General features: G+C 45.9%; 2 protein-coding genes across 4 annotated transcripts in view; both read right to left on the minus strand.

Annotated features, from left to right (window-relative positions):
* Positions 1-1,473: 1,473 nt before the first annotated feature.
* AFG2A (AFG2 AAA ATPase homolog A) overlaps positions 1,474-17,356 on the minus strand; it is a 276,000-nt gene continuing 260,117 nt past the window's right edge. For 2 of the 3 annotated variants that reach the window (XM_059698095.1, XM_059698094.1), the window contains one exon: positions 1,474-1,850. In XM_059698095.1, coding sequence (XP_059554078.1) covers positions 1,674-1,850 — 177 coding nt within the window. In that variant the 3' untranslated portion in view covers positions 1,474-1,673. The remainder of the gene's footprint in view (positions 1,851-17,356) is intronic. The other variant, XR_009453050.1, reaches the window with a different exon arrangement.
* On the minus strand, positions 13,594-15,902 carry LOC132235551 (CXXC-type zinc finger protein 1-like). Its single transcript, XM_059698093.1, is given in 3 exon segments — positions 13,594-14,253; positions 14,256-15,630; positions 15,632-15,902. Coding segments are annotated over 3 exon segments (1,971 nt in total). The 5' UTR covers positions 15,842-15,902; the 3' UTR covers positions 13,594-13,867.

Here is a 17,356-nt window from a genome sequence, read left to right on the forward strand (position 1 = left end):
AATATGCAAATGGATCAAACAGCAGAATGACCGGTCACTATGACGTGCACTGACCACCAGGGGGCAGACACTCAAATAGGAGCTGCCCCCTCGTGGTCAGTGCGTTCCCACAGGGGGCGCGCCACTCAGCCAGAAGCTGGGCTCAGGGCTGGTGAGCATAGTGGCAGTGGTGGGATTCTCTCCTACCTCCGTGGCAGCACTAAGGTTGTCCAACTGCCAGCTTAGGCCTGCTCCCAGGGAACGGGCCTAAGCCATCAGTTGGACATCCCCTGAGGGCTCCCGGACTGCAAGAGGGTACAGGCTGGGCTGAGGAACACCCCCTTACACCCGAGTGCACGAATGTTGTGCAGCAGGCCTCTAGTGTTCTATAATGCCTTCTGTTCCATATGGCGGGCACTTGTCACCCGTGGCTGCCAAGTGCTAACATGTCTGATGAACTAAATTTTTAATACTATTTTAGTTAGAGTTTAAACTTAAATAGTCACATGTGACTGGTGTCTACTATATTTGACAGCACAGTTCTAAATAGTAAGTTTTCAACCCTCTGGTGATTTTATGTACTAACAAACCACTGAAGTCTGGGAACAAACCTTGCAAATCTACTTCTGATAGTTACAGAATGAAGTATTTGGACACGACTTCAGAATATCTGCCACCACAAAACTGTGTAGCCCCATTATTTTGATAATCAGGTATTTCTTGCCTGACTTGTCTTTCTGGGGATTTTCAAAGATCTACAGTGACCAGGTTTAAGTGCACTTCTTTCCATTGCTAGGAAGGTAGGGAATCAAAGTCCAACAACTTTTCAAGGATATTTATGGAGTACTCAAGCGTTAAGAAACCTCAAGGATAAAATAACCAGAAATATAAATAAATGTATTTAGAATGCAACATGAGACAATATGATTGAGTGTACAATTTGGTTCATCTTTTAACTGAAAAGTTTATTGGTGACTGAAAATGTGTACAAGTTAAAACATGAACACTTTATATGATTCATTTCTAGCATTTGATGAAAAAACACCACCAAGTACTGCTCTAGGACTGGACTGGGCTTATATTTTCAATTTTTTAAATTTTTAAAGGGCATTACAGTATATGAAGTGACTCTTATTTCTTTGTTCTTTAACTGCCATAAGTATAGATTAATGTGGCTGAAACAAAAATGCAGGTATGAATATAATGAGAACCAGTATGTATTTGGAAACAAGGCCACATAAGCTTGGCAGGTGCTTCTGGCATTTTATTGTTTGGCCTTCAAAAATAAAGATTTGTAAATATTTCCCACCATGCGTCATCCACATGCATTCTCTCTGTTCTTGTATAAAACTGATGCCTAGGTTTGGCATTTAGGAATGCACTGAAATGGGCTCTGAAGTAAGAAAAGCATTTCATGGGATGAAGGAACCAGGTCAAAAGTGAAAAAGCTAGAAGTTTACATTTTAAAACTCAGCACACATTTCCAGGTAAAACTGATTTAAACCTCTGTCCTGAGATTTTCATTTTATCCATATGATTTAAAATGTCTACAAGAACTGAAGCCCTTTAATTCCAGTCAACAAATTTCAGACATTTTGTTTCTTAAGAATTTCTTTTTTTAACATTCTCAACACAAAATTTTAAAACGAAACAAATTAGAAAGCATTTTTAGCATAACGAAGGGGTATGTTTTTTCAGAGTGTATGAAGCCCACTCTTCTCTTGATAATCTTCATAGAAACGTCTCAGTGACTCGGGAATTCTGGGCGTCACAGTGCTCAAGGCTTGAGTGAAATGTTTTTTGCTGATGCATTTGGCTGTAATGTCTTCTTCTAGCGCCAGAAGGGCGGCCTCTCTACAGAGGGCGATGACCTGAGGGGAGAGAGAAGGCAATTCATATTGGTTTTTAGAAATGTAGCATTTCGGTGTAAGTTCTGCAACTATAAGCACATTGCTAAACCTATTCCACTTAACATTTTCAAAAGGATAAAAAGTAATCACCTTCATTCCCAAACAACGCATTAAGTACTCAGAACCAGGAGCAGCAACATAATCAAGATAACGGCCCTTGCTTACAACTGTAAAGGTGGAACAGACCGGCTGGCACATTGTCTCACGCAGGACTATGAAGGATGAGTGTGTACGTGTGGCGGGGCAGGGAAGGAGGCACTATAGTGAGGTCCGGCTCATCAGCACACCTGGCCACGCACGGAACCGCCACATTCCTTTCAGCCTTTGATGTATTACCAACATGTAAAAGCATTTCTTTATGTGCATCTCTTTAATGAGTTCTTAAATCTCGGGAATATCGGATCGAGTTGTCTCTGTTTACTTTGGAGAGCTGCGTTAGAACAGAGAAGTGAATTCTGTTTATTCAGCCAGGGAAGCTGAAAGAATGGCAAAGAATGGGGGGGCGGGGGAGAGTGAGGGCAGAGTGGGCGGTGGGGAACCGGAAGGGAGGCAGGTTCAAGTCTCGAATCCTGAAATGTGTTTTTAAGCTCTCTACTCGTCAGACAGCGGAAGCAGGCTGATGGCAGTGTCATTCTAAAGATACATTACTGTGGTGAAAGGGGCTTGTGGGATGAAAAGAGAGATTGTGATTTTCAGGGCAACAGGGAAAACAGTGATTGATACTGACTGCGCCCTTCTATCGGTAAATGAAAGGGCCAGCTGAAACGCATTTGTCCAGCCATTCAGCATATTTTCTCTGTTTGTTCACTTATTGAAAAGGCTCCTCTGCTTATGCTGGGCTAATGGCTGCCAAAGCAATTCAGTCCCTTTTTAGGGGATTTAGCAGCATGTTTTTAGGAAGCTTTCAAAAAAACATGCATAGATTTAGGTGGCTTTGTCAAATTACGACAATGACACTGTTAATTCTGGGCTTCATTAATGAGCACTGAAGTTGACTGCCAAGGTTCTGCATGTTAATGCTTTTCCAGAAAGAGTGGCCACCAACTTGAGGGAAAACATAAAACTTCAGGGATTAGTAAAACACCTTCATCACATACCCTGGTGCAAAAAGAGTTATTTTGAAAATAAGACATGATAAATAATAAGCACGGTAAGAGAGTGTGGAGTGCCCAGCACGGTAACCTAGCAATTCAATGGTCCCACTATGCGCCAAAGAGAACTGGGGACCTTCTTGAAGGGCCTCAGCCCTCCCACCTTCCTTCTGAGCAGCACTTTCCTCATCCGGGTAAGAATGTGAAGCACTGATTATGAGGCTAAAAAGTCGGAAGAAGGTCCAGAGGGGAGGAGGCAGAGAGGACTGGATTTTCTGCTGGCAGCGGAGTCCAGCCCTCTGACAGTTCAGGAACGTTCCCACTGCCTTGCTCCCTCTCAGGCTAAGTGGAGTAGAGAAGCCATCACTCTGGGCAGGCCACGTCTTGCACACTTCAGAAGTGAGACTTAGCTCACAGAGCATCGAATGCTACAAACATTTACTGAGTACATGCCACGTGTGCCAGACAACTACTCATGACTGTGCTGACTGACTGCTATGTGACCAGTGCCCCAGGTTTTGTACAATGCAGTGATCAGCTAATGTGAAGTCTTGATGGGAGCATGGCAAATGGAGTGGCCAGATGAGCTCGTGTGGGGAGGTGATGGTGGGTAGGGAGTAGGGTGGTGGGGAGGTTGGTTGAGTTGAGGAAAGGAGAGGTGACTGAAAGGCTGCCTGGAGCCTCTCAAAGTTCCTGGAATTTGGTTCACAGAGCTACTTGGTAGGTGATTAATTCTGCTGGCACATGTGAGAAAGTTCACAGTCTAAGAGGCTTCCTCTCAATACACAGAAATAAAACTGGAAGAAGAAATGACTATACTCCTGTAATTCCTGGATTCTCCAGGTAGTCTGACGTGTCAAGGTAGAGCAGGTGGGTAGTGACAGGTCATTGAGGCCTCAAAGGCTGTCCTTGGGGTCAGCTCCCCTAAGTAATTTCTCTTTGCAGGTCAGCTTTTCTTCTTCCGTATCTGCATCTATAGCTTTTTCTTGAAGCGGTAAATTGCATTTTGCCCTTATGTGGTGGCTTCCATGGCAGTGACAGAGGGGCCTAGGTGGTGAGATGTGGTCAGAGCAATCACAGCCACTTGAAAGCTGGATGTTTGTAACTTGAGGTCTCTAGTGTATGTTAACATTTGAGAAATTCCCTGTAATATTTAGTACTGGCCTGACCCTTATTTAACAATTCCATCCAACCTGGAGATCTACAAATCTGTGAGATACAGAAAACTTGGACAGAGTTTTGACAAGAGTGCTGAGAAATGTGTGGATTAGGCACAGATGACCTTTAGAACCTTTGAGAGACAACGACAAGGGAAACAGCGGCAGAATCCTGGCCCTCGAGGACCGCCCAGGAAGGTGTCCTCCTGGGTTTGCAGCTGTTTGCACTTCCACGGTGGCAGGAGGACTACCTGAACGCAACACTTTGCTTTGATAAATGTCATCCTGCTTCTTTTTATTTACAAGGACACCCTGAAGAACCAGCCAATTAGGCAGTCCTTTCCACCACTTTTATTTTCCTATCATATTTACTTAGCAATACACAACCTGTAACTGAGAGGAAATAGTACACTACTCATAACTGACCAGTCATGCTTTCATCAATCACACCTACTGAATAGCTCCTCTGTGCAACACCTAGGTGAGGCCTGGTGTAGCATCTAGAGATGTCCAAGACACAGGACCTGTCTTCTGATGCTCCCAAACCAGGAGGTATAGACAGCAGCTAACTTTGGTGGGGAGAGAAGGCAAAGTACTTTGGTGGGGAGAGAAGGAAGGAATTAGTGCTTCATAAACCGGAGTGGGAAGGACAGAATTTAGATATTATACAAGGAAGGAAAGGGCATTCTGAGAAGAAGGACTAAAGTGAGCAAAGAAATGGCAAGATGGGGAAGGAGACCAAAATGGAGAACTAAAAGTAAAAGAGTAATTCTATAAAAAAAGGGGGGGGGCACTAAAAAGAGCAAGGATAGTTTTCAGAAGTCACGAGGGCCACAATGGCAGCGAGGGCTCGTCAATGACAGGCATCTCTAAAGCTCTCACCGACTTCACAAGCATCTGATGCACAAGCAGCGGACAGAGCACCGCTCCTAAAGTTCCTTTGTTTTTATTTTCCCCATGAAAGGGCTTCTTGGTAAAAATTCCAAAAGGAAAATCCTTAATGGTATTGCTGGTTCTTCTCTCCTGACCCAATGAAGAAGACAGGTTGAAAAACAGGCGTATTCTTGGGTTCTGTTGGCTCTGGGGTCACGGTTTTGGTAGGAGTGCCAAGTGACTGTACTTCCGAAGGAAGGTGCCGCTTTCCTGCTTGCTCCCATGGCCCATGCCAGCATTCCCCTTGAGCTATTAGTGTCTTTCAGAAGAAGTATTTCTCATCAAATAAGTTTTAGGTAATCGTGTTTATACTATTTCCCACGAAGCACGGTAGACTTTTAAAAATTTTGTGAAGCCTAATAATGATGATCTGCTTAATTTTTTTTAACCCAGTGTTTCCCACAGAACTCCCCCCCTGCCCTGTTCTTGGCAGAAAAACCTATAAATGGCCATTGTTAGAGTTATTGGGGATCTTTAGCACAGACTCTGGGAGGTGCTAACCCCCACCAAACAACTCAGTCAAGGCACAATGTGACCCTTGCCTGTCTCACACCTTTTTTCTTTTGCTCTCCCCTATTCCAGAACAGAGAGAAGAGGGAAAGGGCTGAGCAAAAGACAGAGGGCCAGTCTGTTTAATGAGGTCAAAGGGCAGTGGCCACAGCACACATTTGTACTTGGAGATATAAACAGTTAGTATATATTTGTTGAATTGAAACCAACAATTCTTTAATTTAAAACAAGTTTTCAAAAAGTGTGTGCTACATGCATCTTTCTCATATCAGGCCCATATCCTGTAATATTTTCACTTACATTTCACATGACCTAGACTTTGTCAGTTCTACTGAGGCTTTTGGAATGATAAAGTCAGTAACAAAAACTGCTTCACACTGTGATGGATGTTCATCTTCAGCAATGTGTCATCTGAGGCACTACTGGGACCCTAGTTTGTCCTTAGAACACAAATGAGGACTTCTGGCAGGAATGCCTGTGTTAGTCTGAGAGAAGCTTCCTTGGGTATCAGAATTTGTTACACAGGACAGAACATTTTTGCTGTGTTGTCATGGGGGAAAAGTGTCCTGTAATTGAGAAAGATTCCCGAAAACGTGCCAACAATGCAGTAATATGTATATTGGTTTAGAGGACTGAAATGGAAGCTTTGTTTAAAAAATTTGTGCAAATGGTGATCTACTCTTCCACTTGATGAAAGTAATCTGGCTCCCATTAGTTGCTGAGGGATTTTCTTTTCTGTATTAAACTTTGAAAAGGGAGGGTCTTTTCTGATAAATTTGCTAATACATCTCTGAGAACGAATACTATAGAAACTGAGTAAAAGGAGCTCCAATTTAAACTAGGACCTCCTCATTACTTTCTCAAGCTTGTAAGATAACCTACCGAGATGAGTATATGTATACGTATCTACCTCTCTAAGAGGCTACAGACACCACACGCCCCCCTTCTGCTGGCATCATATTCAAAAGCAGACGGAGTCGGGGACTCCACGGTAAGGGGCTTCAGCCGAATTTCCCCCAGGAGGGCACAGAAGAACCTCACTGAGAAGATGTAGCTGAATTGACAAACTGGAATCACGGGTTGTCTGGAATGTTAAACTAACCTGTTTACAAAGAAAACGCTGGACACTTGAGCACCTTACTTCTCTGGCAAAAAGGGTTTTGGAAGCTTTTCCCTGACCCTTCACCATCTTGTCCTCTTCCCCACAGGCTGCAGGCTAGATCATTTAAATAAATAGGGTGCCTTTGCCCTTAGGCTGTAAAAGCAAAAGGTTTTGGCTGCCTCTGTAAAGCTAGGTGTTATGTTGTGACCAAGATATTGATACCCGAACTTAAATATATATATATATATGTGCCTTGCTGCAAAGGTGAAAATACTATCTGTTTAGGGGAAATAACAAAGGAGACAAAAGATTAACAGTGGTCCAAGGTCCCGCGGTCAGAGCTAGACTAAGACATGTTGTTTCTGTGGCCATGACACCCATTTATTTGGTGCCAATGTGTCACCAATTCTCTTTCCATTTGTTCAGCAGTAATAATAGACCTATCAGATTCCTGAAAAATAACATAAATAATAGAAATCCTCAAAAGAAAGTCACTGAAGGAAAGAGTAAGTGACTGTTTTCAGTGATGCAAGGACCCAGGAGGCTGGATTTCATGCTGGGCTGACCCTCTGAGAAAGCAGTGCCTGTAGGACACCACTTAGCAGTAACTGGATTACGGGACGGCCACGCTCATGAGGGTGCGAGCAGCTTCCCAGGAGGAGGAGGCTCTTGACCACTGAACCTTGGGAAATCAAATTACCTCACTTTTAAATGCAAAAGCGCAAAAGAGGCAATTGTGCTGAATTCTGAATGCCATGAAAAGTAAGAACAATGTCTTATTTCACTGAAGAAGAAAAAAATGAAACCTTTTGTACATAGCCTACGGTTCGTTCCCATCCACAGACAAGGAGAATTGAAACAGGTGGGCCAGCTTAGTAACACAGAAGCAGGCTCACGACAAACATGGAAATCCGTACTCTTTCTAAGCAGGCAGTAACTGTTTTTTAAAACGATGTGATAAAGAACAGCAGTCAAGGCAAAGACTGTTTGTTTGCCAAAAACTAATCAACAGGCAGGAAGACCTGCAGTGTTGGGCAGTGTTCTGAGCACTCGTCCTGTGCGTGGCTACCTGCCCCGTGTCCTCAGCATCAAGGACACCACCTTCTCTGGCGCACTGAGACTCTTTTCCATTTCCAGACAAGGCCTGGGTAGTATGTGCACTTTTCTCCTGACTGTGAACAGACTGGGACAATGGCAGCAGCTGAGCACCTGAGAGTGCAGAGGATGTAGGCCTGCAGAAGAGGCGGGGGTGGGGGGAGGGGAGCTGGGGGCAGCTGGCTTCCAACAGGGACACTGCAGTCCTGTCCCATCCTTCAGCACTAAGCTCCTCACTCCCTCTGAGATGAACTGCACCCTCCCAGCGGGGTGGAGGGTAACAAAGTTCTGAAAGTGGCTTAAAGCGGTAGGGGAAGCCTAGCTTGGTTCTATCACTCCCCGCCCCTCTCCCTGACCTCCAGCCCCTTGCAGGCACAGGAGCCTTCAGATCTGTGGCTGAAGAGGAGGCTAATTGACAGGGTAACCTTAGGTGAGGAGGACAGAGGCTGTGAAGAGCAGGGTTCACGTTCCTCTCTAATCAGCACACCAGGGCTGCTGAGAGGTCCACAGGAATGACAAGTGCACCCTATGGGGTCTATGCGCACATGGGACCCCGGTGAGCTATATAGGAGAGTGTTAGATGTGGAGGACTGAACTGGAGGGGAGAGCGGCCAGCCATCCTCGGGTGCGCTATGTGCCCTGGGTGCATGCAGAAGCAGAGCTGCCTGCCCTCCCTGCCTGCTCCTGCTGTCTGGCGGGAGGAAAGTGCCTCCAGTGAGGCCTAAATGTGCTTTTCAGCCTCTTTGTATTTCAAGTGCACTAAATAGCTTTAAAGAATCTACCAAAAGGAATGGGCTGCAGTGCTTGAAAAAGTATTAGGTATTTTCAAGACAGCGGTTTTGTTCAAAGCGTCCTCTGTCTGGAACACCTGTGACCTGTTGAGCCTAATTGGGCTGCAGCTGGCCGGGACATTATGTGCCAGCTGTCCACGGCCCCGCCTTTCTTTTCACTTTCCCAGCCTGCTACCTCCTTCCCTGTGTGGGGATGGATTGGAAGCCAGGGAGGAGTGGTAGCCTGCTGTTCCAGAATAGCTTGCACTGGAGGTGCTTAGGAAGGAGGCTACCTGGGAGATTAGGTGTTCATTCTCCCGGCCCCATTGAGACCTGCTCAGAGGTGGCTGAATGGGACCGAAAGAAGCCGTAGAAGCTGAGAGCCACAGTGCGGCAGATGAAGTCCAACTGTCCCCGGCAGGAACCACGAGGGTGCCCAAACTACCCAGAAGGCAGCTCAGAGGGAAAATGCGGGCCAGAGAAGGGAGCTCTGGGGCGGGGAGGGGAACAAGAGGCCCTTACTTAAAGTCCTTTAAAATGCCACCTCATGGAAAACTTTTAAGTCATGATGCCAGAAATGAGGATTCGGGAGGACATATTTAAGAAATTACCTAAGTATTGCTCTTGGGCTACATACATTCCCTTGAATTGTCTGCAAAATAAGATGATGATGATGAATCCTTCTGGGATTATGTTAGGGTCATACTGTCTAGCATGCTATACACAGTACTGAGTCAAAAGAAAACAAGAATTTCTGTAAAGACACATTCAAAGGCAGTAAAAAAGAGGGGGAAAACCCTTGGTTGCTTACTTTTCACTGATCCAAAGTTATTTTGAAGCCACTAAAAATATAGCTGAGGTATATGAACATCCTGTGCATAACCCTTCATTATTATGGCATGGAGAAGCCCATAATAATTTTTACTTTTTAAAATTTACAAATGCATCAATCATTCCATGGAGTTCTGGGGCTGGAAAGATCAGGAGTTTTTATTCTTACTGTTTCTAGAACCATCTGCACCTGTGGGAATTTTAAATGTTTCTAACATTAACTGAACCATAATAAAATAAAAAGGAGTATTTTTAGTTTAGAAAAGAACTGGTATGGGAATGAAGAGGATGGGAACCAGGGCAGGGAAGGAGAGGGAGGAGAGGAAGGATGAACAGATGCTGAGAACCCCCTAGACCAGCCATGGGCAAACTACGGCCTGCAGGCCGGATCCGGCCCGTTTGAAATGAATAAAACTAAAAAAAAAAAAAAGACCATACCCTTTTATGTAATGATATTTACTTTGAATTTATATTAGTTCACACAAACACTCCATCCATGCTTTTGTTCTGGCCCTCCGGTCCAGTTTAAGAACCCATTGTGGCCCTCGAGTCAAAAAGTTTGCCCACCCCTGCCCTATACATTCGTTATTCTAGAAATCTTTATGACAACTAGCAAGTTCCGGGCCCTGGGGATATAGCAGCCAGGTCCCTTTCCTGGAGCAAGGTGTGTGAAGTCCCGGCTAATCCATTTATTTCCTCTCCAGGTTCATAATGAAGGTTTCACTGGGAGGCACAGCCTGAGGCAACTTCATTACCGCCCCACCCCCTCCCCAAGCCTGACTGATTGGGTCACTTGTTTTATGGTCTGGCAGCCACTTGTACTATTCGCTCACATCACAGCTGTCAGGGTGTAGAGCTCTTTGTGGTACATGTCTATTTCCCTCACAGACTAGGACCTCCAGCCTTGGCCTTGCTCTCCTCCCCAAACATATCAGGTTAGCATGCCCCTTGACCTTCGAGAGTCCACAAAACAGTCCCCTGCTGCGGTCTTCTATGAACTGAAATATAAACTAATTTTTGCTTTAAAAAAATATGTATGTGTGTATATATATACAAACACTCAGTTCCTGCTGTGATAACTAACTGAAGCCAAGACCACTGTCTATTATGGACTAAAAAAAGCAAACATGTCTGGGGCACAATGGGTCATTCTAAATAAAGAGGTGTATCTGTGAGCCCTTGAGGAACTAATGACCCAGCTATGACCAGAAGTTACTGGAGTCATGGGATAAAAGCACTTAGGAAGGGGAGAGCTTGAGGCTAGCGCCCAGGCAAAGAGAGAAGAGCCGCACGGACATGTTCTGGGGAGAGGAGACCAAGCAAAGTCCTAGCTGCTCTAGCGCTCCTCTCCAAGTCTGCAGGTGGTGGGAGCTGGGGAGGTGGTGGCTGCCAGAGGTGGGGCATTAAAATATGTTGTTTTATGAATTTAGTGTAGCCTAAGTACACAGTGTTTGTAAAGAATAAAGTCATGTACAGTAATGTCCTAAGGCCTTCACATTCACTCACAACTCACTCTCTACCTACCCAGAGCAACTTTCCATCCTGCAGGCTCCATTCATGGTTAAGTGCCTTATACAGTTTTTAGCTTTTATACTGTATTATTACACACCTTTTTTATCTTTAGGCATGTTTGGATACACAAATACTATTGTGTTGTACAGTAACATGCTATACAACAGCCTTATAATCAAGGAGCTAAGGCTCTATCATACAGCCTAGGTGTGTAGTGGGCTATACCATTCAGTTTTGTGTAAGTGCCTCTATGATGTTCACACAAGGACAGAATCACCTAATGATGCATTTCTCAGAACTGTCCCCATAGTAAAGTGGCACGTGACTGCACTCCATTCTGGGCATGCTCAGAGAACCCAGCATCCCAAGCTAGACGAGATCCAAAGATGTGAGTAAATTAAGCACAAGAGAAAATGATGTAATCAAGAGACTCGGTAAACAAGGGATGTAGGAGGCTGGCTGTCACCAATGTAACACAGCATAGTGTTTTATAGCAAACATTTTTGTATAAATAGGAAGAGTACATGCTAAAATAATAAAAATACAGCATAGTGAATACATAAAGGAGTAACAGTCGTTTATTATCACCAGCAAGTATTATGTACTGTACATAATTGTATATGCTGTACTTTTATAGGATTGGCAGCGTAGTAGGTTTATTTATACCAGCGTCACCACAAACACCTGAGTAAATGTTTTGTGATGGCTGCAAAGCCACTAGGCAATAGCAATTTTCTGCTCCATTATAAGCTTATGAGACCACCATTGTATGTGTGATTTGTTGTTGACAAAATGTTGTTATGCAGCACATGACTGTATTTGGGGTTTGCACATAATGCAGTACCTTTACACCTAGAGTTTTCTTTGAGGAGGAGAGTATAATCAACATATTCTATCTAATAAAAGAGCAATGTGCAAATTGACCATCACTCCAACACACAAGATGGCCACCCCCATGTGGACACAAGATGGCTAGCAGGGGAGGGCAGTTGGGAGGGATCAGGCCTGCAGGGGAGGGCAGTTAGGGGTGACTAGGCTGGCAGGTAAGGGCAGTTAGGGGCAATTGGGCCAGCAGGGGGGCAGTCAGGAGTCGATCAGGCTGGCAGGGAGTGGTTAGGGGGTGATCAGGCTGGCAGGCAGAAGCGGTTAGGGGCAATCAGGCAGGCAGGCAGGCGAGCGGTTGGGAGCCAGCAGCCCTGAATTGTGAGAGGATCAGGCCTAAACGGGCAGTCGGACATCCCTTGAGGGGTCCCAGATTGGAAAGGGTGCAGGCTGGGCTGGGGGACATACCCCACCCCCTGTGCATGAATTTTGTGCACCAGGCCTCTAGTAACATTATATTAGTTTTAGATTTACGCCATAATGATTTGATATATGTACACAGCGTAGGGCAAAAATAGGTGTACAGTTGTGTGTGAAACTTTATTCTTGTATTATTATTCATTAATTATTGTATTATTTTCCATACAAATGGTAAACCTACTTTTCCCCCACTCTGTATATTGTGAAATGATCATCACAAAATAATATCCATCACCACACAGTTACAACTGTTTTTCTTGTGATGATTACTTTTAAGATCTATTCTCTTAACAACTTTCAAATATACTCCCCATTATTTTATAATGTTTGTACCTTTTGACCCCCTGCACCCATTTCATCCACCCCACTCTCAGCTCATTACAGAATGAGCCCCTTTCTCTTTTCTCATTCTCCAAGCAGCTGCAGGCTGGTTCAGCCTGGTCAGTAGCCTTGCTTCTTACATCTAAAATCATTTTAAAGAGTATGTCATGGTGTTAATGCCTATCTGTGTTAAATAGAAAACAATTTGCATCTAGCTAGGGGGCATCTAAAGATAGGTCCTGATGAGAAACATGGAGTATACCACTAGCACATGACAGAGAGTGAGAATACCATATAATTACTTATCTTACTCTTATTTTAAGGATGTCATTCTCATTGACAACAGTATTGTCCTAAAAGAAAGAAAGCTCTTCTTCTCCCCTAGAAATGGATTTATATTAAGTGATGTCACCATCAAATAAAATATTCTAGAACACCCAGGATATATTCACATTTCTTCTTCATTTTTCCCTTCTGACTGATAATACTTATGTTGCTTATAAGCCATTTGTTAGAAGCTAACATTGTATTACTTTGTTTTAAATTCAGTGTCATTTATTACATAAACTGGATGCTATTTCAAGTAGTACTTCACCAGTTTTGTGTGCTTATTGAACATACTAGTGGCCTGGTGCACGGATTCGTGCACATTTAAAGGAAACTAATTAGAAGAAACATTTTAATATTGCTATTTGCACTTTCTCCCTCAGTGCCTGGGAGCTGGGTGGTGGCCCCACCCCCTGCTGCCATCGCTGGTGGCATCTGCAGGGCAATGGGGACCCCCGCTTGCATCTGCTTTGGCCTGGCACCGCCTGCTCACCTGCTCCACCATCCCACTGCGGTCCTGCTCTCATTGGGGCCCAGTGGGGCCGGCAGTGCCTCCACTGCTGCCTGCTGCCAGCCCTGCACTGCTGACGCCTGCCATATTTTGCGCTGCCCCTGATGGTCAGTGCACGTCATAGCAAGCGGTCAAACTCCCAGTCAACTGCCTGCCCGAGGGGACAATTTGCATATTAGGCTTTTATTTTTATTATTATTTTTATTTATTTATTTATTTATTTATTTATTTATTTATTTATTTATTTTGGTTATTCAAAATTTTATTAACAAAACCAGGAAGAAAGGAAGCAAGGGTGAGCAGACTGCACTGTCCCACTCAGGCATAAAGGATGAAGAAACAGAAGGATACAGAAAGAAAGGAAGAACGTTTGAGTCTGGTAAGGGTAGGTGGACAGTCAAATGATGGATGGGCACAAGGAGAAACTGAGAGACCGCTGGAGAAAGACAAATGGGGGATTCCAGGCAGCTCCCCAGCCTGGAGTGAAGGCTGTGAGGACATCTGAGCCAGAGAGGCTCAACGGTCAGCACTGGAGCGAAGGTCGGTAGTGAGTGGGTCATGCTGGATGGTTTGATGCAGCATCAGGGCCAGTAATCCTGCCGGGTTTGTCATGGCTGTGCGTACATTGCGCTCCTGCTCAAACAGCTCGTCCAGCTTGTACCACACGCGCACACGCTCCAGGTCCACTTCAGCACGCCGCAACTTCTCCCAGCAGTAATGGCGGTTGCACTGTCGCTTGGGCAGGCGGCAGAATTCACCTGTGAGCTCAAAGACATCACGTACAAGGGGGCACCCACATACCTCGTCAGCTGGCACTTTGGGGTCCCGTGAGTGCTCTGGGCACAAGACCTGGAGCCGCTTACAGTATGTCTTGCTCTGAGGATTGTAGACATCACAGAAGTGGCCCCTTCAATACGTGTGGGGTACATGGACCCAAAGGACGTCTGGCTCTCATACTTGGCATAGCAGCGCTCCATGTGGCGCAAGGCAACACGTGGATTGATGGGGTGCCCGCAGGAGACGCAGAAGATCTGCAAGTCTGTGTCGTCACTGTCACCCTCATTGCTCTCCTCATCCTCTCGCACAGCCTGCTGCTTGGCACGCGCAATGATGGCCTCAAGCTCATGGAATCAGCGCTCCATTTCCTGAAGGCGGGTGCGAGCACTCTGCTGCTCACGGCGAATGCGTTCAAGGAGCTTCTTGCCATGCTCTTCAGCAATGCAGGGGCTCTGCTGCCACTGCTGGATGCGCTGGGGGAGGATCTCGTAGATGCGGTTGGCTGCCAGCTTCATGCCACAGTGATCTGAGCAATACTTGGAGGTGGGCTGTGCAGCGCGCACACAGCCAGGCCCCAGGCACTGCGGTAGCGATGAGGGATCCCTGACATCGGCTCGCTCCGGGTGTTTCCATTTGTCTTTGTGCTTCTGCTTCTGCCAATGCCGCTTATATCTCTCCTCCTTCTTCTTCTCAGACTTCTTCACCCGACGCTTTACATGCTTCACTTTGACTGCCCTCTTCCGCAGCGCAGGGTCCAAGAACGGGGACTCCTCTGTGTCACTCATCCAGGGCAGGCTGTGGACATCAAAGGCCCCTGCACTTAAGTCCTGGTACAGGTCAGGGTCCAGTGGTAGGTCCTCATCTGAGAGTGGCTCAGGTGTGGCTGTAGCCTCAGGTGGGTCCTTGACTACTGATGACACCACTGCCCCCTCGTCCTCACGGATGCGTCCCAGCTTCTGTGATGGCTGTGGCTGCTGCTGGGTGGGCAGTGGCCGGCGAGGTCTTGGCAGGGACTCCAATGATGTCACTGGCGAGAGCGAGGAAGGGAAGTACTTGTACGATTCCCGGGCCCGCAGCTGGCACTGATGCAGCCGGCATTTCTGCCGGATCTTGTTGGGGCCCCCAAACTTCTTCATGTCCCGTCAGAAGTCACAGTGGCCACAGTCCTCAGGGCGCCGGCAGGCCTCACACTCGCCACACATTCGGGCTGACCGTTTGATCTGCTGCTGCTGCTGCTGCTGCTGCTGGCTGGGTGTGGCCATCAAGGGCTGTGGAGAGGATTTGTGGGGAGAAGCAGAGCCCCGAGCAAGCATAGCCCCAACCCCAGTGCCTGACCCCGCCCGACGCTGCAGGTCTGGATCCGGGGCAGGCCTCTTGCGCCCTCCACCCTCATCCCGGGGCTCACTGCCGTCTCGCTCATTGCTGTCCCGTTCCCGTGACTTCTTGTGCCGATAGCGGATCTCCAGCTTGGGGTCTTTCTCTCGGCACTCCAGGCAGTACCAGGCAGTACCACTCCCGGATGGCTTTGGCCATCTTCTCCGTGATGCAGATGCAGTCCCTATGGAACCACTCATTGCAGTTGTCGCACCCGATCATGAAGCAGTTGATGTCCGGTTTGCGGCAGATGCAGTAGATGGGCGCGTTCTCCCCGTTCTCCGACTTGCTGTCCTCCCCCGCATCCGGAGGCTCTGGGTCCAAGCCATTCCCGTCCATCGCCCCGCGCCCAGCGCCCCCTTGCGCGACCCCGCCGGCTGCCCGCCCACCCGCCGGCCACTCCGCGGCGGTTGCAAAGGTGCTCACAGCCCAAGGCTTTTATTATATAGGATAATAAAGATTCTTAACCTACGATCTATGAATATCTAGATCAGTGGTTCTCAACCTTGGCTGCACATTAGAATCACCTGGGAATCTTTTTAAAATCCTGATTTCTGGGCCTCATCCTCCAGAAATTCTGTTTCTTTGTTATGGGGTGGGGCTACATCATTAGTAACAAAGAAACAGAATTTCTGGAGGATGAGGCCCAGAAATCAGGATTTTAAAAAGATTCCCAGGTGATTCTAATGTGCAGCCAAGGTTGAGAACCACTGATCTAGATGGATCTAAGAATATACTGAAACTCATGAAAACTTTATAAATGCAACTTGTCTAGAATTAGCCCAGTACAGGAATTACACAATGGGGCTGATCACAGTTAAAGGCAGGGAGTTCTTGCTTTCTTAGACCTTCCTCTTGTACCCTAGGAAAATTAAACAGCTGCCCCTACATATAACTACATGCTACTGAGACCTTTATTGACATGAAGAAGAATCTAAAGACGTATATCCTATTTCATTTACTTGGGGGGGGGGAGGTGGGGGGCATGGCAGGGGGAGCTATGGTAATAAGACACTAAGACCGCAAATTTCAACATACTAGTTAAGGAATGCAAAAGCCAAATTCCTAAGATTAAATTAGAATTTACAAGTGGTGCGGATTAAATGTGTGATTTTAGTTAACCCATGAGTTTTTAAATTTAAGGGCATATTGGTTTGTCAGGTGTTGTTGTTCTGTTGTTGTTTTAAATTGATTTCGGGGGGGGGGGGAGAGAGAGAGAGAGAGATCAATGATGAGAGAGAATCCTTGATCAGCTGCCTCCTGCACAACCCCTACTGGGGATCGAGCCTGCAACCCAGGCATGTGCCCTGACTGGGAATTGAACCTGGGACCCTTCAGCCCGCAGGCTGACGCTCTATCCACTGAGCCAAACCAGCTATGGCTGGTCTGTCAGTTTTGATATTTAGAATAACATCACATATGAGGAATTCAGAAACTGAGGGACTGGCTTCCTTATCTGCAAAATTATATGGTCTGCTGCTTATAAGGAGTGATACACACTTTGAGCTTTATTCCCTGGGTGTCCACTGAAAAGGGAAAAAAAGAAATCTCTAATTTTACTAATTTGAAAGCCAATAGTGAGATACAGCTCTTGCCTTTTAACAATAAAAAGATATGTGATACAATGAAAAGAAATTACAAATACTTGTAAAAGTCCATCATTGACAGGACAATCATTTTCAATATAGTTATTCTTAGGCCAGGTCAGGGTGGAGAATAAGGAATGATTCGCTTATGAAAGCTTTAGCCAAAACATGCATTTGTTTTTCTTTTCTGATCATTAAGTCCACCCCTTACTTAATGACTACAAAACCTAAACATTTCTTCTTAACTACTATTACCCAAACTCCTTTG

This window comes from Myotis daubentonii, chromosome 5 (genome assembly GCF_963259705.1).
Source record: "Myotis daubentonii chromosome 5, mMyoDau2.1, whole genome shotgun sequence".
Lineage (NCBI taxonomy): Eukaryota > Metazoa > Chordata > Mammalia > Chiroptera > Vespertilionidae > Myotis > Myotis daubentonii.